This window comes from Carcharhinus amblyrhynchos, chromosome 3, assembly GCF_965287045.1.
Source record: "Carcharhinus amblyrhynchos chromosome 3, sCarAmb.v2.hapA, whole genome shotgun sequence".
NCBI lineage: Eukaryota > Metazoa > Chordata > Chondrichthyes > Carcharhiniformes > Carcharhinidae > Carcharhinus > Carcharhinus amblyrhynchos.
Window position 1 is genome coordinate 18,476,805 of NC_137326.1, and position 20,180 is coordinate 18,496,984.

The 20,180-nt window shown below is 42.0% G+C and overlaps 1 protein-coding gene across 2 annotated transcripts in view; it reads right to left on the reverse strand.

Annotated features, from left to right (window-relative positions):
* The window catches only part of cenpp (centromere protein P), a 253,450-nt gene that overhangs the window by 223,802 nt on the left and 9,468 nt on the right, over positions 1-20,180 (reverse strand). For both annotated transcript variants that reach the window (XM_080181798.1, XM_080181799.1), the window contains exon 4: positions 14,379-14,464. In XM_080181798.1, coding sequence (XP_080037924.1) covers positions 14,379-14,464 — 86 coding nt within the window. The remainder of the gene's footprint in view (positions 1-14,378; positions 14,465-20,180) is intronic.

Consider the following 20,180-nt stretch of genomic DNA (forward strand, 5'->3'; position numbering starts at 1 on the left):
AAAAGGTCCTTCTATTTTTGCTTCTGTCACTCTGGGTCCAAATATGCACTAACACCACCCAGCTCCACCTCATCATATCCTCTGTCGAACATTCCACTGCTTTCAAATTTTTTATTATTCATTCCTGGCATGTGGTGTTGCTGGAACGTCATGATATGGAGATGCCGGCGTTGGAACCTGGTGCTGTGAGACTTCTTACTGTAGCTGGAAAGACCAGCATTTCTTATTCAACCCTAATTCCCATGGAGAAAATGGTAGTGAGCTGCTTTCTTGAAGCTGCAGTCTGTTAGGTGTAGATACCTGCCTAACAGAGCTGTTATTTAGCGAATTCCAGGATTTTGACCCAGCAATGATGATGGAACAGTGAGAACTGTGGCACAGTGTTTAACACTGCTGCCTCACAGCTCGAGGGACCCAGGTTCGATTCTGGCCGCGGGTCACTGTCTGTGTGGAGTTTGCACATTATCCCCGTGTCTGCGTGGGTTCCCTCTGGTGCTCCAGGTTCCTCCCACAGCCCAAAGGTATGCTGGGTAGGTTGATTGGACAGACTAAATTAGTGTCACAGGATGTGTAGATTAGGGAGATTAATGGGGTAAATATGGGGAGAGAGTCAGTGCAGAGTCGATGGGCTGAATGGCCTGCTTCTGCACCATAGAGATTCTATGAACAATCCTTTCTATGAAAATATATTTCCAAGTCAAGTAGGTGTGCAACTAGCAACTGAAATTGCAACTACTGATAGTCCCACACAGCTGCTGAGCTTTGTGGCCAAATGGCCAACAATCTGATCAACTAAGCCTTATACAGAATTGGCCAGTCTAAATTAAACAGCAGTTAGCAGCCTCCGCAGCCAGGCTTGATGGGAATTAGCACAGGCCAAATTTAAACACACAGAGGCAAGCAAGGGCAAGCCTGGGCTTGGCTTGAAGGCTGAAACCAGAGGTGTGCAACCCTGACCAAATAAAGTCAGTGTTTGCGTATTCCCCAGTTTCGACCAGACTCTTGGCACCTCGGATTCCCACCGTTACCTATATAGCAGGGACTACATGCACCCGGGAATGAATATTTAGACAGGTGCTGGCATCTTGCATACATAGAATCGGCAATTCCATTGTGTGCTGCAACCCCTGCCTGGCCTGGAAGCCAGAGAACCTACCAGAGTGGCATGAAGAAGGGAATAAGAAGACACCTGAAGGCCACTTCCAATGAAGACTCAACCCCTAACGAAGACTCAACCTCCAGTGAGGACCTGGCAGAGATCCAGTGACAATAAAGAGGAATGCAAGACCAACCTTCGCAAAGACGGCCCTGAGTTCAAGAGACTGTAGAGGTCAGCGAACTGGATCCAGCAGCTCGGTCAAGTTAATTGAAATGGGTAGTATCAAAAATCTCATACTGATAGCAAAAGGCATCAAGTTACTGTGAGGATTGAGAAATGTTTTCGTACAGATTTTGTAAGATAAGGATTTGTTAATAGAATTGGGCTAACTGCGAATTGATTCTTGTCCTTTGCTTGTCTCATGAGTAAGAGCACCTGGGTAAATGAGTTTTAGTATAAACTGGTTGAAGCGTCTAACTTCCAGACCTTGTTCTTCTAAGTAGAACTGATTGCAGGTTTCAAATGATGGATAGATTGGGAGTCAAGCAGGTCACTTAATTCCGGATAGTGTTGATCTTAAGTGTTGTTGGGATTACATTCATCCAGGCAAAAGGACAGCATTCCATCACACTACTGGCTTGTACTGTAGATGGTGGCAAGTCTCTGGGGAGTTAGGAAGCTAGTTACTCACTAGAGAATATTCAGTCTCTAGTAACCATGCCATTATGTTAGGTTTCTGGTCAATGGTAACCCCCAGGATGTTGACAGTTATCATTGTGCCACTGAATGTCAAGGAGAGGTGATTAGACTCTCTCTTGTTGGAATTAGTCATTGTTTGGCACTTGTGTGGCATGAGTGTTACTTGCCACTCATCACCCCAAACCCAAATGTTGTAAAGGTCTTGTTGCACGTGTCAAAAGCTGTTTCATTAAGCGAGGCGTTGTAAATGTTTCAGTAGAATGTTGAGGATTCCTTAAATCACTGACTTAAGGACTTGCAACAAAGGTAGTTTATTCCTAAACTCAACAGTAATATACAACACTTGTGCTCTGCCCATGCTCCCAAGGATAAGTCCAGCACTCTCACCACAAGACTTATGTAGTCCCTCATCAAGGTCTCATTTGACCACTCGGTCTACATCTTCCTCATTTAGTTGTGACACCTGAGCAGATGTAACCGTGCTTACAATAAGGAACTATGTATAGACTGTTGTGTGAAATACAATTAAACAAAATGATGCTGAAAAACTATTTACATATGTATGGCATGGATTAGACAGTAGCAACTGGTGCATAACCCATTGCGTCTCTTTCTCCTAAGCCAAGCACAGCTTCTTGCCACGTTTGTAGATGATACTGGGATTGTAACGTTGCAACTTTAGCATTATGTGTTGCATCTGTACAGATGCAGTGTGGAGAGACTTCTTGAAAATAGTAATTAGTGATTGGTGATCTGTTTTAATAGTTGCAGGATGGCCATATATGAAGTCATGAAATTGCTGACAGGTAAAGACTGTATAGCAAGTCTCAGTGTCAGTGAAGACCTTTGAAACAAAGGCTATTGGTCTGCCATTCTGGATTCGGACTGCACTAAGTCTGTGCTGGGTGGTATCTGCTGATAGCAGTACGAGTATACAAATGTTCAAGTATTGTGGGATGTGGCAGTAAGCACTTGTTCAGTCTGTCAAAGACCACTATATGGGCCCTTGCCAGCACCATTCAACATCCTGGTGGAGAAGTTGACAAATTGATCCAGTGATCTGACTATAACACAAGATAAACTTAGAAAGATAATTTGTCATACCAAGAGAGAGTGCTGTAAAGCATGCTTCTCCATTTGAATGGCCTTTTGTCATATAGCCCTTGCCTTATCTGGATCAGGTTTTACGCCATTGTGAGGGCAAATGGCCTAAGTAAGAATCTGGTGGACCCTGAATTTGCATTTTACAGGGTTAAGCTTTAACTGAATGGCCCTGATTTTGTCAAGGACAAGATGAAGACGTGCGTCATGTTCCTGCATAGTACGACTATGCAAGAAGTAGTAGTAAGCAAGAATGTCATCAACGACTTTCTACTTCATGGCTACTGGTTGTCTTCTTGGAGCATAGACTGTTGGTGGTACCAAATTATCTAGTCTCATGTGGCATTCAATTGCTGGAAGACCTCATTGCCCATGGAGATCCCATAGGGCATACGAAGTAAACAATATCCACCTATTGGAGACATGAATGTGGTTGTTTTGAGAATTCTTCATTTCACAGAATCTGCCAGAAACTGCAGGAAAATGCCAAACATGTTTGCCATCTCTTGTTGCACGTCTTCATAAGGTGACATGGTCTGAGCAGTACTTTGTTCAACTGCACTGGGTCAATACATATCCTAAGCATAACTTCTTTTTTTTAAACTGTAGCCACCATTGCTAAATCCCATGGGCAGCATGGTGGCAGAGTGGTTAGCACCGCTGCCTCACAGTGCCAGGATCTCAGGTTCAATTCTGGCCTTGCCACTGTCTGTGTGGAGTTTGCACATTCTCCTCGTGTGTGTGTGGATTTCCTCCCAGAGTCCAAAGATGTGCGAGTTAGGTTGATTGGCCATGATAAATTGACCCTTGTGTCAGTGGGATTAGCAAAGTAAATGAATAGGATTGCAGGAATAGAGCCTGGATGGGATTGTGGTTGGTACAGACTTGATGGGCCGAATGATCTCATTCTGTATCGTATGGATTCTATGATTCCATGGCTTCATCGATAGGTATTATGACACCTAATACCATCATCCGATGCAACTCATTAACGATTTTCTACTTTGTGACTATTGGTAGTCTTTTTGGAGCATAAACTGTTGGTGGTACCAAATCATCTAGTCTCATGTAGTATATAATTGTTAGCTTACCAATGATGCCACAGTTGAAGAGGTCTTTATGTGCTGTCATCCTGAAGCTTGGAATTGCAGGTAATGCACTTGTCACCAAGTTGATTGAGCCTCAGTACAATGCTGTCCCAAAGTCCTGGTAAGGGCTTTACATTCTGGTCGACTGTATAGAACTTGAAACTTCCCTATATGCAGTGGAGGGTTTGGTATTGATTGTCTGGCTGCCATATATAGTGATTTAGTCCTTGTGGTCCACACCACGAGGTACGTCTGGGGATTGGAATAATAGTGCTGCATATGGGTCTGTTCCCCATAACCTTTGCCTGGATAGTACTTTATCCTTCACTCCACTGTCAATCTTGACTAAGTCTGGCATTACTGCTAATTACTGCTAACGTTGAGGGTGGTGAAGATCTCACCCTTTCCTGTGACGTTGCCAACACTGTCGCTAGTATGTTGCTGGAGGCTCTAACTTCACTGCTTTGGTTGAACTCAAATTAATTAACTTTACACACTTCTATCCCTTGAAGATCGAACATTTGCCATTAGCTGATTGCAGGGGAAGGCTACTGTGATTTAGATCTGTAGTCCATAGAAAAGTGGTGCCATTTCCTCCTGCATTGTTGCATCTTTTACCATATGCAAAATATGCTGTTCTGTTTGCTGTGTACTGGCCATTGCAGCTGGAGCAGCACATCTCCTCCACTGTGATTACGTTGGTTTCCTGCCAAAAATCTCTGCTTTGTTTATCTGATTGTCCGTTTAACATACAGATATTGAGGGCTAATTGTAACGCTAGGGTGACCATCAAAGATTGTGTTGACGCATCTGTATTTTGGTTCGTTGAACTGAACACACGTCTACCAAGATTATTTTTTTTAAAATCGGGAACACAGATGTGCTCAATGGTTTCAGGATTATCTCAGGATTTTCTTTTTCCTCCTCTATTGCAAAAAACGTTTTGACAGCTTCGGGGTCTGTGTGGTTTAACAGAGTATAAGAACATAACATAAGAACATAAGAAATAGGAGCAGGAGTAGGCCATCTAGCCCTTCGAGCCTGCCCCGCCATTCAATAAGATCATGGCTGATCTGTCATGGCTCAGTTCCACCCTCCCGCCCTCTCCCCATAACCCTTAATCCCCTCTCTTATCAAGAACCCATCAACCTGCTTCTTAAAAATATTTAGCGAGGCAGCCTCCACCACTTCAACGGGCAGAGAATTCCAGAGATTCACCAAGCTATACCTTTTTCAGCTTGTCAGAGGGTGCAGCACAGCAGAAATACGCAATTGCTTCTGCAATTTTTCCCAACTATCTACAATATTTTCATCAGAGACGAGTGGGCCAATGCGGCAAAGTCCTTGCACCATACTGCCAATAAGTAGAATGTTGTGGGTTACTTAAATCACTGACATCAAGGATTTCCAACAAAGATAGCTTATTCCTAAGCTCAACAGTAATATGCAACACTTGGGCTCTGCCCACGTTCCTGGCGTTTGACTGAAAGTAGTTGCAAATATTTTTTGTACACGTGTGCTGGATTTCCCCATCATTGACAATGGGAAGAAGTGTGGAATCACCTCGGCCCATTAAGTGTTGAATTGCCCACCTGAATTGGCTTGGCCAGATTTGATGGTTGTTGGATTGCTTAGTTCTGTCTTTACTAGGTTGCTTATCTTGTTCAGCATAGATCTACAGTTAACTGTTGTAGTTTCATCAGACTGGCATTTCATTTTCAGCCATGCTTCATGGCACTCTTCCCCATAACATGGTTGGTCATCTGGCTTGATACTGAGGAGGAGTGAGAGTTGTATTGGGAAATTAGTTTAAAGATTTCAGTGAAATATAATTCTGTTACTGACGATGACCATAATGTACAATAGAAGCCCACATTTGAACTGTTGGCTTTGCTTTTAATCTATCTCATTCAGCACAGTAGTGATGCCAAAAGACACAATAGAGGGTACCTTGTGTGTAAAGACAGCACTTAATTGCAAGAACTGCTGTCATCACTCCTACCTGTTTTCTATGAAAATACTTCTGGACATCCTTCGGTTGTGAAAGGTGCAATGTAAGTGTACATCTTTCTTTTTGGACAAATATAACAGATAAGATTGGTGATAATGAGGTCAATTAAATTACTCCCTCATGTTGATTCTCTCACATAAGAACATAAGAAATAGGAGCAGGAGTAGGCCATCTAGCCCTTCGAGCCTGCCCCGCCATTAAATAAGATCATGGCTGATCTGAAGTGGATCAGTTCCACTTTCCTGCTCTCTCCCCATAACCCTTAATTCCCTTGTCTATCAAAAACCTATCTACCCGTGACTTAAATATATTTAGCGAGGTAGCCTCCACCACTTCAACAGGCAGAGAATTCCAAAGATTCACCACCCTTTGAGTGAAGAAGTTCCTCCTCAACTCTGATCTAAACTGCACCCCCCCTTATCTTGAGGCTGTGCCCTCTAGTTCTGCTATCCTTTCTAAGCGGGAAGAATCTCTCTACCTCTACCCTATCCATCCCTTTCATTATCTTATACGTCTCTATGAGATCCCCCCTCATCCTTCTAAACTCCAACGAGTACAGACCCAGTCTATTTAGTCTCTCTTCATAGGCCAACCCCCTCATCTCCGGTATCAGCCTAGTGAACCCCCTCTGCACTCCCTCCAAGGCCAATATATCCTTCCGCAAGTGTGGCGACCAAAACTGCACACAGTACTCCAGCTGCAGCCTCGCCAGTACCCTGTACAGTTGCAGCAAGACTTCCCTACTTTTATATTCTAACCCCCTCGCTATAAAGGCCAACATTCCATTCGCCTTCTTGATCACCTGCTGCACCTGCAGACTAGGTTTTTGCGACTCATGCACAAGGACCCCCAGGTCCCTCTGCACCGTAGCATGCTGCAGCTTTTCGCCTTTTAAATAATAATCCCTCCTACTATTATTTCTGCCAAAGTGGATAACCTCACACTTGCCAACATTATACTCCATCTGCCAGGTCCTCGCCCACTCGCTTAGCCTATCCAGATCCCTCTGCAGACTTTCCACACCCTCCACGCAATTTGCTTTTCCACTCATCTTCGTGTCATCAGCAAATTTCGTCACCGTACACTCAGCCCCCTCCTCCAGATCGTCTATATAAATGGTAAATAGCTGAGGCCCCGGCATCGATCCCTGTACTGCATCATGTACTGCAAACCCTGTCCACCTATGTCCTTAGGCTCTGCCAGATTTGTCAGTGGTGGTGTTGCCAAGCCACTGTTGGTGATAAACATTGATATCCTTCATCCTGTTGCATTGCATTTCTTGTGATGGAATCTGCACTTTCACAATTTTTAATTTTGAGGTAGCCTTTAACTGAAAACAAACACTGAAAAGGGAATCAGAAAGAAAACTGACCCTCCAAGCTTCTAAGGAAACAAAAACCGAACCTAAGGTTTAGACATCAAACCTGCTGCACAGGCTGGCTAAGATGATGTAAAGGGATGCAGTGCATCCAAGTTTGGTAGCAGCTGATGAGTCCACTGGTGCAGTTCAGGAAAGCTGAAGAAGATGGAGGTCAGGTCCAGAAGTTGAGAATAAGTTGCTGCAACGGTTTCTATTATTAAAGAAAGCTTTGGTGGATCTATGCCACCTAGATTAAATTGAGCAGATTCTGCAGAAGTATGCTATTTTTGGTGAAGACAGTGCTTGTGAATCCCAGATTGGTTGTGTTCTGCTGGGGATCAGATTAGCTTCTAGGAGAGAAGCTGAAGTTCTTTGTAAGGAAGACAGTGATTTGAAGGACTAAATTTGATGTGTAGACTGCTGAGCCAATTCATGAGGTCTATCTTAAGACATATATGCCAATTAATATCTAATTTATAGTTTATACTCGTCTGTAATTGATGTTTAACTTGTGCTAATTCAGGATTTGAGAGTACAGCAAGTTAGTTAAGATAGCGTTTGGGTTGTGGACTCCTTTCTTTTAAACCATGGAATCTTGTGGCTACATTCTTTTAGTAAACACTGGAACTTCGGATTTCTTCTTTAAAAAAATGTAATAAAGCAAAAACCAATATTGTAACCAGTGATATTCATCAAAGAAGCATACAGAGAGAGGGGAAAGGTGCAAAGAGGGGATCAAGAACAGCAAGAAATTTCCTTGACAATGTTTGACGTGCAGGTTGAGACTTCATGAGGTGTGGAGTCAATGTCGAAGACTGCAAGAGCCCTTGACCAAATGACTTGGCTCCACTGTACTGGATCTATCCTGCTGGTAGAATAAGACTTATCCAAAGATAATAAGGAGGAGTCCAACATTATACAACTTCAAGACCATTCTTGTAATGGCAGGTCTGGGACTGTAGTGCTGTAATGCTTAGGTGGAGAACCTCGTGGGAAGTAAGTGGAAGGTGGGGCTTAAACGTGACCTTTACATTACATGAGGAATGGCAAATGGAGTTCAATGCAGATAAGTGTGAGGTGGTAGGACCTTTGGGGGTATCGTGGAACACAAGGACCTTGAAGTTCTGGTGCACAGTTCTCTAAAGGTGGAGTCACAGGTAGATAGGACAGTGAAGAAGGCCTTTGGCATGCTGGCTTTCATCAGTTAGGAAATTGAGTATAGAAGTTGGGAAGTTATGATGCAGTTGTACAGGACATTGGTGAGACCGCACCTGGAGTATTATGTTCAGTTTTGGTTGACTTACTATCGGAAAGATGTTATTAAACTGGAAAGAGTGCAGAAGAGATTAACAAGGCCCACTTCCCCAGCTGATCTAGATTCTTCTGCAATTTTAGATAACCTTCCTCACTGCATACAATACCACCTATTTTAGTGCCACCTGCAAACTTACTGATCATGCCTTGTGCATTCTCATCCAAATTACTGATATAGATAACGAGCAGCAATGGACACAGCACTGACCCCTGAGGCACACCACTGGTCACTGGCCTTCAGTCCACCAAGCATCCTTCCACCATAACCTTCTGCTTCCTACCATCAAGCCAAGTGTGTGTCCAATTTGCCAGCTCTCCCTGGATTCCATGTGATATAATATTCCAGAGCAGCCTACCATGTGGAACTTTATCAAAGGTGTTATTGAAAGTCCATATAGACTACATCTACCACCTTGCCCTCATCAACCTTCCTTGCCACTTCAAAGAACTCTAAATTTGTAAAGCATGATCTCCCATGCACAAAGCTGTGCTGACCACTCCTAATCAAACCCTGTCTTTCCAAATGTCCATATACCTTGTCCCTCAGAATCCTCTCTAGTAACTTACCCACCACAGATGTCAGGCTTACCGGTCTATAATTCCCAGGCAAATACTGTTGATGAAAAGAGAATTCCAATTCTGAAGGTTGTGTTTCGTGGCCTCTCCAACATGCTGAGCACATAATCTTGGACAGTTACCGCTCCAATGCAATACTGAGGGAATGCTGCACATGTCAGAGGTGCTGTCTTTTGGATGAGACATTGAACAAAAACAAGCTCCATTGTTTTGGTTCCCCAGCTGCCCGGGTCTATGCTTCTTCCCCAAATAACACGTCAAGAACAGTTTTTGTGATTTATATTGCTATTTGTAGAACCATGCTATGAAAATATTGGCCTCCAAAATTTCTTACAATGGTGATGACATTTAATAAGTGTGTATTTGGCTGTGAAGCATTTTGTAAAGTCCCAAGAAAGTAAAAGATGCCAAATGAATTTGCATTCCTTCTTACTTATTGAAGACTTCAATTCTCTTTCCTGCTTACCTCCAACCTGACTACAGATCTTGTACCTTCCTCACATCCACCCTTACAGCATACGCCTTCCCCTCCTAGCTCCAATTTGTCACTATATGCCATCCTGAACATCTATGCCCTTCATCCATTTCTTACTGACAACTCAACATATAAAAATCATTTATCACCATGTTCCTGATCATGACTCATGGGTGGCACAGTGGTTAGCACTGCTGCCTCACAGCACTAGGGACCTGGGTTCAATTCTGGCCTTGAGTCACTGTCTGGAGTTTGCATATTCTCCCCATGTCTGCATGGGTTTCCTCTGTGTGCTCCGTTTCCTCCCACAGTCCAAAGATGTGCGGGTTAGGTTGATTGACCATGCTAAATTGACCCTATTGTCAGAGGGTTTAACAGGGTACGTGTGTGAGGTTGCGGGGATGGGGCCTGGGTAGGATTGTGGTCGGTGCAGACACAATGGGCCAAATGGCTTTCTTCTGCACTGTAGGGACTCTACGTTTCTAACATGTCTTCAAGAATTAACTTGTGTAACTAATTCAATATAAAATTCCTGTAAACATGCATGTTATAACTAATCTCCATTAACCTATAACCAGCTTCCCAATCACATCTATAAATCTAGCTATTGCATCCTTTCAATTAAATCCTATGATCCCTTCCCATTATTTTCTAATTCCATTCAGTATTTACACATCATGAGAAGAACATACTGTTAGACTATTACAACCACAGAGCTAATCACAATTCAACACTCCTGCACACCTATGTATTTCTAACCAATGTCTATCTCTCCATCCCAAACTTTAAAGAGACATAAATGTCATAACACATAAACAAATATAATGATCAAGAACACAATTTACATTAAATGAAGACATAATCACAATTTGAAACTGAAATACTGTAATTATCCCAATGACCTAGTAATAGAAACACTACAAAATGGTACATAGCTGATTCATTGAATAATGAGCAACAAGCTCCAGTAATATTTTAACATATAGACTTACACTCAAGCAAATACTGCCATCTACTGGAAATTACTTAAAAATTAAATTACTCATCAACCCATCCAATTATAGTTTATTCCTTCTTGTTTAAGATTGAATTAGTCCAAATTATGTGGGACTTGAGACTCCAAAAAGCACCTTTCCTCTTGCACATAATCCTATTCCAAAACAAATAGCTAGATGGTCTTCTCTTCCAGTCACTGGACACAGAATCAGTATTCGTCTTTTTTCCAGCACTTATTGTTTCCAACTTTTGTAAAAGAGCATACCCATATATGACTAAAATTTTATTACTAGAGAGGCAGCACATTTCACCATCACAATTACTACTAAGCTGTTCAATTAACGCAGTAAAGGATTGGATAAATACTCTGAGCTAGACGGAAGGTTCCAGTATCAACAGTAGAGAGGTTCAGTTCCTAATAGGAGACACTTTTAAAGTTCTTGAAAGGAAAGGATCTGTTCCATTCAAACAATAAACATACTTGAATGGCAAACCCAGATCTAAATCCTTTTGTTATCAGAAATATTTTATAGAGGACATTCACACTATAAGAGTGTGAAGACACATAGGGAAAATGCATGAAAAGCAGAGAAAAACAGATTATATATAGCATAAAATATATATATCAATCACTCCTAGCTCTATCATAACTAAGAATTTGTTGTATTAAAATCCTGTATTGCAAATGGCCACAAAGTGCAGATTTCCAAAGGGAAATCTGTCTGAAAGGTGGTTCAGTAGTAAGTTGCAACAGCATTATTTTCTACAGTACTATATGAAGTGAGTAAGCAAAGTTTGACTCTTGCAATATTCAATTAGGAGTTCTGGCTAACTTCAAACTATTCTGTTTGACAGAGGGGAATGTCAGCATGTAATACGTGAACCATTGTGAAATGTGAACCATCAGAGATACTCAATAGTTTTGCCCATGCTGGATTTGAGTTAGTAGCTTTTAGATCAGGTTTTATCCTGTTTACTGCAAATCAGGTGGTAACTCAAGAAAGAAAAGAGACCATTAGATCTTTTCCACCTGTCCCATGGTTGAGAGTTACTGTATAATGATATGCAAACAATAATACTACAATAGATATTAAACTTAACTTAGCATCTAATCAAAGCGTTTTTACACTGTTAAAATTATCCTATATCTACACATAGGACAATTTATGCCACATACTGGTAGAGATTACAACTTGATTTTATGATAAAGCAGTAACAAGACAGGTCACAATTCACCGTGAAGCTTCTAAAACAATTGTTCAGGATAGAATTATTAGTCACATGGAAAAATGTGTTGATTAGAGAGAGCCAGCACAGATTTCTAAAAATCATATTTTAATAACTTGCTGGAGTTTTTTGAAGAGATAACCCGAAAGGTCAGAGAGGGCAATGCTGTTGTTGTGGTGTACATGGACTTTCAAAAGGCATTTGATAGTGTCACACAATAGAAACAAGGAAAGTTATAGCTCATGGAATAAAAGGGCAGTAGCAACATGTATACAAAATTGGCTGAATGATCAAAAACAGAGAGTAACAGTCAAAGGATATTTTTCTGTCTGGACAAAGGTTTGCATTGGTGTTCCCCAGGGGTTGATATTGCTACCCTTGCTTTTGATCTGTTTTGAGTTTGCGCAGTTGTTTGAAGGCAAGTGGGGATGCCTTACCGAGATGTTCATCTTCACCAATGACATGTTGAAGGCTCCGAAGATGATGTCATAGTTTCTCCACTCCGGAAAGTACTGGACAACAAAGGGTACTCTGTCAGTCGTGTCCCCTGTTTGTTTTCTGGGGAGGTTAGTGCAGTTTTTCGCTGTGGCGCGTTGGAACTGTTGATTGATGAGTTGAGCACCATATCCTGTTGTCACGAGTCACGTTCAAGAGAACAACGACCACAACATAACACAATCCTGCCACAGCAACCTCTGCAAAACGTACCACATCATCGACAGATACCACCATCACACATGAGAATACCACCCACCAAGTACACAATACATACTCATACGACTTGGCCAATGTCGTCTACCTCAAACGCTGCAGGAAAGTATGTCCCAAGGCATGGTATATTGGCAAGAAACATGCAGACGCTATGACAACCGATGAATGGACACCACGCGACAAAAACCAGACAGGAGTGCTCCCTTCCTGCTGGGGAACACTTCAGCAATCAAGGTCATTCAGCCTCCGATCTTCGGGTAAGTGTTCTCCAAGGCGGCCTTCAAGACACATGACAATGCAGAATTGCCAAGCAGAAACTGATAGCCAAGCTCCGCACGCATGAGGGTGGCCTCAACCGGGATCTTGGGTTGATGTCACACTACATGTAACCCCCACCACTTGGTTTAGGTTTACAAAATCCTATTACTTTTCTGGCTTGAAACAACTCACACTTCTTTAAGCTGTGATTATTCCACTCTCATTGTCTGCACCTATAGAGACTTGATTACCTGTAAAGACTCGTATTCCAACCACCATCTTGCAATTGAGTCTCTGTCTATATATGTCGTGTTTGTGAATCCACCGCTTCACTCACCTGAGCTCCGAAAGCTTGTGATACCAAATAAACCTGTTGGATTTTAACCTGGTGTTGTAAGACTTCTTTCTTAGGAGCTCCTGCAGTGATGTTCTGGAGTTAGATGATTAACCTCCACCAACCACAACCATCTTTCTTTGTGCCAAACATGATTCCAACCAGCGTAGGGTTTTCCCTTGATTCCTATTGACTCCAGTTTTGCTAGGGCTCCTGGATGCCATATTTAGTAAAATCTGCCTTGCTGTCTAAGGGCAGTCACTCTCATTTCACCTCTGGCGTTCAGCTCTTTTGTCTATGTTTGAACCAAGGCTGTAGTGAAGTCAGGAGCTGAGTAACCCTGGCGGAACCCAAACTGAGCCTTCTTGAGTAGGCTTTTGTTGACTAAGTGCCCTTTGATAGCTCTATTGATGACTCCTTCCATCGCTTTACTGTAAATCGAGAGCAGACTGATGGGGTTGTAATTGGCTGGGCTGGATTTCTATTTCCTGTGTTTAGGACATACCTAGGCAACTTTCCATTTTGCTGGGTAAATGACAGTGTTGTACCTGCACTGGACCAGTTTGACTAGGGGTGCAGCAAGTTCTGGATATACATGCATAGATCATTAAAGGTGGCAGGACAAGTGGACAGAGCAGTTAGTAAAGCGTATAGTATCCTGGGCTTTATTCATAGCAGCGTAAGGGTTCAAGAACAAGGAGGTTATGATGAACTTATACAAGCTACTAGACTCTCAGTTGGAGTATTGCATACAGTTCTGGATGCTACACCATTGGCAGGATGTGAACACATTGGAAAGAGTGCAGAAGAGGTTTACAAGAATGGTTCCAGGAATGAACAGTGTGGTGGAGAAAGGTAGAATTGAGACACTCAAGAGGGTATTAGATGATTATTTGAATGGAAACAATATGCATGAGTATGGAGGAGAAATGGCAGAGGAATGGCACTAAGTCATAATGCTCATTTGGAGAGCAGGTGCCAACACAATGAGTTGAATGGCCCCCTTCTGCATCATAACAATTCTGCAATTCAACTAATTACGTTACATTAAATTTCAATCAGGGTAAATTCATGAAAGCCTGTTTTACACTACTCTTGTACTTGAATTTTGACTGTATAATTTACATACCTGAATTTCAGTTAGCTCAAATTCAAGCTCAAACTGCAGCGAATGACTATAGCCTGACAGTCTGTACTGTTTTGCTTGCTCATTACCTGGAAACAAATTAAACAGAATGAAATAGATTGTTAGAGCATAAATATAAGCAGATATTCATACCATACCAAGAATAGCTGTTTTTATTCCAATATTTTGGGACATAAATTTGCAACTTTGCATTCGGTACAAAATCAGAAATGGCATAGAGTTGATTCAATGCAAAGCCAAGGAAGATCCCCCTCCAGATGCCCTTGGAAGCTCACCTGCTGTAACAATAAGACAATTCTACTTCCCATCAGCAAACACACCTTTGTTTGGCAAGATTAAAAGGTTGTTGCTGATTCATACAAGATAATGAAATAGTTTACAAGGAACAAATGAGACTACCATTTCAGATAAAGCTCTTATGGCTTTGCAGTGAAGTTCTTGATCTCATAATCTGACTTGGCATCTACACCTTGTTCCAGAGGTGAAAGGATAACTTAGTACATTTATCAGCCTGTTGATACAACAGGTCCAACTTTTCAGAAATTCTTGACTAGAACAATGACCAAAGTGGTTACATAAAATTGCATGTCACTTACAGCCTAATGTATTTCAATGTACTGCTGCGACGACAGGAAAAAAAAGCAAATTGCTTGAAAAACTCAATTATCAATATACCATGCAAAACAAAGAAAATGTAAGCATGGCATTATACAAATGGAATGTATTGCATTTTGTAAATTGTTTCTGCATTCAGTAGCAATAAACAACTGAAAAGTAACTTGGCAATGTTCAGTAAATAAAGGCTAATGCATTAGTTGAATAAAAAGGCACAGGGGGCATTTTAATGAATTAAAAAATCCTTATTTTAACTATCTTGCTATTTCCACTTATTCATTCTCAAATTCTCATTGAATATCTATTCAAAAACATCTTCGAGGACATGACAAAATTTGGAATTTTATTTTATTTCTAATTGAAGAAGCAAATGTTTCAGTTAACGTAAATAAATTCTATTGGCCACCTCAGTGCAGACAGCAGAGACTTTTTGAAATCTGAACATGCTTATTGTTTGCCCATTAGTAATTTCTGTTTAATTTATTTCCAGGTAATGAGCAAGCAAAACAGTACAGACTGTCAGGCTACAGTCATTCACTGCAGTTTGAGCTTGAATTTGAGCTAACTGAATTTCAGTTACAGATCAGTTATCTGGATTTTCACAAACAGAAATGCAATTTTCTGCTGACAACTCAGATAACTTAAATATGAAAAATCTTACATCTTTACACACTTCTCAACTTTTGACATTATAAAATCTTATGTCACCATTTATAATGAAATTGTCTGTACAAGTTTGCTTTCCTGTAATTACATTAACCCACCAGTGCTTTAACTGCAGTACCTCCATGAGTGGGAGAGAAAATTTACAGCATTTTAAGAATCACGTAGGCAACCTCCATCATAAATGTGAACAAAGGAATATAAAAAGGAAATAACGACAACATTTCTGACTTGAAAATGGGAACTAATTTTGTTTATTCTTTCATGGGATGTGGAAGTCACTGGCATGGTTATTGCTCATCCCTAATTGCCCACAAGGAGGAGGTGATGGTGAGCGGCTGTCTTCTTGAATTCATGTAGTCCGTCTGGTGTAGGCATATCTACAGTGCTGCTGAAAAGCAAGTTCCAATACTTGATGCTCTGATGCTGAAAGAACAGTGGTATAACTCCAAGTCAGGAACTGGCTTAGAGTAGAACTTGCAGGTGGTAGTACTCCCATGCATCTGCTGTCTGTCCATCTAGGAGACCGGGGTTAAGATTTGGAAGGCTCTGTCAAAGCCTTGGCAAGTTGTTGCAGCACATTTTATACATGGTACACATACTGCTACTGTGTATCATGGTGAAAGGAATGTTGAAGGTGGTAGATGGAGTGCCAATCAACTGGGCTGCTTTGTCCTAGATGATGTTGAGCTTCTTGAATCTTGTTGGAGCTGCACTCATCCAGACAAGTGGAGAGTATTCCATCAAACTCCTGACCTGTGCCATGCAAAGTGGATACGCTTTGGGTGTCAGAGAGTGAGATACCACAGAATTCCCAATCTCTAACCTATTCTTGTAACCACAGTATTTGAGCAGCAGATCAAGTTAAGTTTCTGGTCAATGCCCTTAGGATATTGACGGTTGGGCTGACAGGGGTCAGTGATGGTAATACCATTGATTATCATGGGAAGGTGGTTAGATTTCTCCTGGAGATACATAAGAAGAACATAAGAAATAGGATTGATAGTCGGGCATTTGGCCCGTCTAGCCTGCTCCGCTAGTCAATTAAGATTATGGCTGAACTGATGTGGCCTTAATTCTGTTTTCATCTGCTGCCTATAATTCTCTACTGCCTTGTCAATCAAAAATCTGTCTTGAATACGCCTTGAATATATTCAATGACCCAACCACCACTGCCCGATAGGGGAGAGAATTGCAAACATCAATGACCCTTTGAGAGAAGAAATTCCACCTCATCTCCATCTTAAATTGTAGACACCTCATTTTTGGACTGTCCCTCCTCATTCTAGGTTCCCTCTAACTAACAGGGAACAAGCTGTAGCTGTAACAGAATAAGCAGAGTGCAATTATAGCAGAAACTCCCTAATTTCATACTCCCACCACTCTTATAATAAAGGGCAACATTTCATTTTGTTTGTCTTCTTAATTGCAAGCTGCCTTTTGTGATCATGTAAAAGCTCACCCAGGTCCCTTTGTACCGCAGCATTCTGTTAGTCAGTCCTCTATCCATGCTGAGACCTCATCTCATTATCATTTGCTCTTTACTTCTGTAGTTACCCTACATGTGGCACTGTACTGAATGCTTTTTGAAATTCAAATACATTACAGCTACTGCTTCCTGCATCTCTGCAACCACTTCTTTTAAGACCCTAGAATGCAGGTACAGATCCACAAGTCTCACCAGCATCAGAGATAGTCATTGCCGAGTATCTGTGTGACACAACTGTTGCTTGCCACTTATCAGCTCAGACCTGAATATTGCCCAGCTCTTGTACTTATGGTCACAGATTGCTTCAGTATCATGCTTCAACACATGCAATCATCAGCAAACATCCACCAGTTTTGACCTCATGATGAAAGGTCAAAGACAAAACAGCTGAAGGTGTAACAAAGGATATTAGCCTGACAGGGATTGATTAAGAAAGGGAAAATACAGTACGAAAGTAAGCTTGCAAGGAACATAAAGACTGACACTAACAATTTCTATAGATATGTGTAAAGGCGGATACTAAGAGTTCCTATAGATATGTGAAGAGAAAGAGGTTAGTGGAGACAAATATAGGTCTCCGACAGACAGAAACGGGAGAACGTATAATAGGGGCAAAGAAATGGCTGAGCAACCGAATACATACTTTGGTTCTGTCTTCACAAAAGAGGATACAAATCAAATGCCACAAATGTTGGAGAATGCAAGATTTGGTGAGAGGGAAGAACTGGGGGAGATCAATTTTAGCAGAGAAATGGTACAGGGAAAATTGATGGGATTGAAGGCGGATAAATCCCCAGGGCCTGATAATCTACATTTTAGAGTATTTAAAGAAGTGGCTCTAGAAATAGTGGATGCATTATTGGTCCTCTTCCAGGGCTCTATAGACTCTGGAACAGTCCCTGCAGATTGGAGGGCAGCTAATGTTACTCCAATATTCAAAAAGGGAGGTAGAGAGAAAACAGGAAATTATAAACCAGTCAGCTTAATTATTAACCAGTAAGAGGTGGCATGGTAGCACAATGGGGCGGCACGGTAGCACAGTGGTTAGCACTGCTGCTTCACAGCTCCAGGGACCTGGGTTTGATTCCCGGCTCAGGTCACTGTCTGTCTGGAGTTTGCACATTCTCCGGGTACTCCGGTTTCCTCCCACAGTCCAAAGATGTGCAAGTTTGGTTGATTGGCCATGTTAAAAAATTGTCCCTTAGTATTCTGAGATGCATTGGTTAGAGGGATTAGTGGGTAAAATATGTAGGGATATGGGGGTAGGGCTTGGGTGAGATTGTGTTCGGTGCAGACTCGATGGGCCGAAGGGCCTCTTTCTGCACTGTAAGGTTCTAATGATTCTTAACATCGGTAGTGGAGAAAATTCTTGAATCCATTATCAAGGACTTCAAAGCAGAGCATTGAGAAAGCAGTGGCAGATCGGACAGAGTCAGCATGGACTTACGAAGGGGAAATCATGCTTGACAAATCTGTTGGAATTCTTTAAAGATGTAACTAGTAGAGTTGACAAGGGGGAAACCAGTCGATGTGGTATATTTGGACTTTCAGAAAGTGTTTGACAAAGTCCCGTACAAGAGATTATCGTGCAAGATTAAAGTGCATGGGACTGGGAAAAGTGTATTGAGATTCATTAATCGAGGGATTGAGTTTAGGAGTCGGGAGGTAATGCTGCAACTTTATAAGACCCTTGTCAGGCCTCATTTAGAGTATTGTGCGCAGTTCTGGTCGCCTCACTATAGGAAAGATGTAGAAGCTATTGAGAGGGTACAGAGGAGATTTACAAGGATGTTGCCTGGACTGGGAGGCATGCCTTATGAAGTTAGGTTGAGGGAGCTGGGACTCTTTTCCCTGGAGAGACAAAGGTTGAGAGGCGACCTGATAGAAGTTTACAAAATGTTGAGAGGAATAGATAGGGTGGACTCTCAGAGGCTATTTCCCCAGGTTGAAATGGTTGCTACGAGAGGACACAGATTTAAGGTGCAAGGAGGGAAGTTCAGAAGTGATGTTAGGGGTAAGTTTTTCACTCAGAGGTTGGTGAGTGAATGGAATTGGCTGCCGTCAGTGGTAGTGGAGGCGAACTCGCTGGGGTCTTTTAAAAGACTTCTGGATGAGTATATGGGGTTTAATGAGATTGAGGGTTATAGATAGGTCTGTAGGTTGGTAGGTGTTGATGTGATCGGCGCAACTCGTGGGCCGAAGGGCCTGTTTGTGCTGTAGTGTTCTATGTTCTATGGATAGAAAACTGGTTGGCAAAGAGGAAACAAAGAGTAAGAATTAATGGGTGCTTTTCAAATTGGCAGGCAATAACTAGTGGGGTGCCACAGGGATCCTGCTGGGACTCCAGCTATTCACCATATACATTAGTGATTTGGATGAGGGAACAAAATGCAATATCTCCAAGTTTGCGGATGACACCAAGTTGGGTGGAAGGGTGAACTGTGACAAGGATGTAGATGTTCTTCAGAATGATGTGGATAGGTTGAGTCAGTGGGCAAATCAAGGACAGATGTAGTATAATTTGAATAAGTGTGAGGTTATTCACTTTGGAAGCAAAAGCAAGAAGGCAGATTATTACCTGAATGGCTGTAAATTGGGAGAGGGGAGTGAGCAGTGAGTGCCCACCAGTCACTGAAGGTAAGCATGTAGGTGCAGCAGGCAGTAAAGAAGGCAAATGGTATGTTGGCCTTCATTGTGAGACCGTTCGAGTACAGGAGCAGGGACGTATTGTTGCAATTATACAGGGCCCTGGTGAGGCCTCACCTAGAGTATTGTGTGCAGTTTTGGTCTCCTTTTCTGAGGAAGGATGTTCTTGCTCTCAAGGGAGTGCAGCGAAGGTTTACCAGGCTGATTCCGGGGATGGCAGGACTGATGTATGAGGAGAGATGGATTAGGTTAGGACTATTTTCGCTAGAGTTCAGACGAATGAGGAGGGATCTCATAGAGACATATGAAATTCTAACAGGACTGGACAGAATAAATGCAGGGAGGATATTCCCAACGATGGGGGAGTCCAG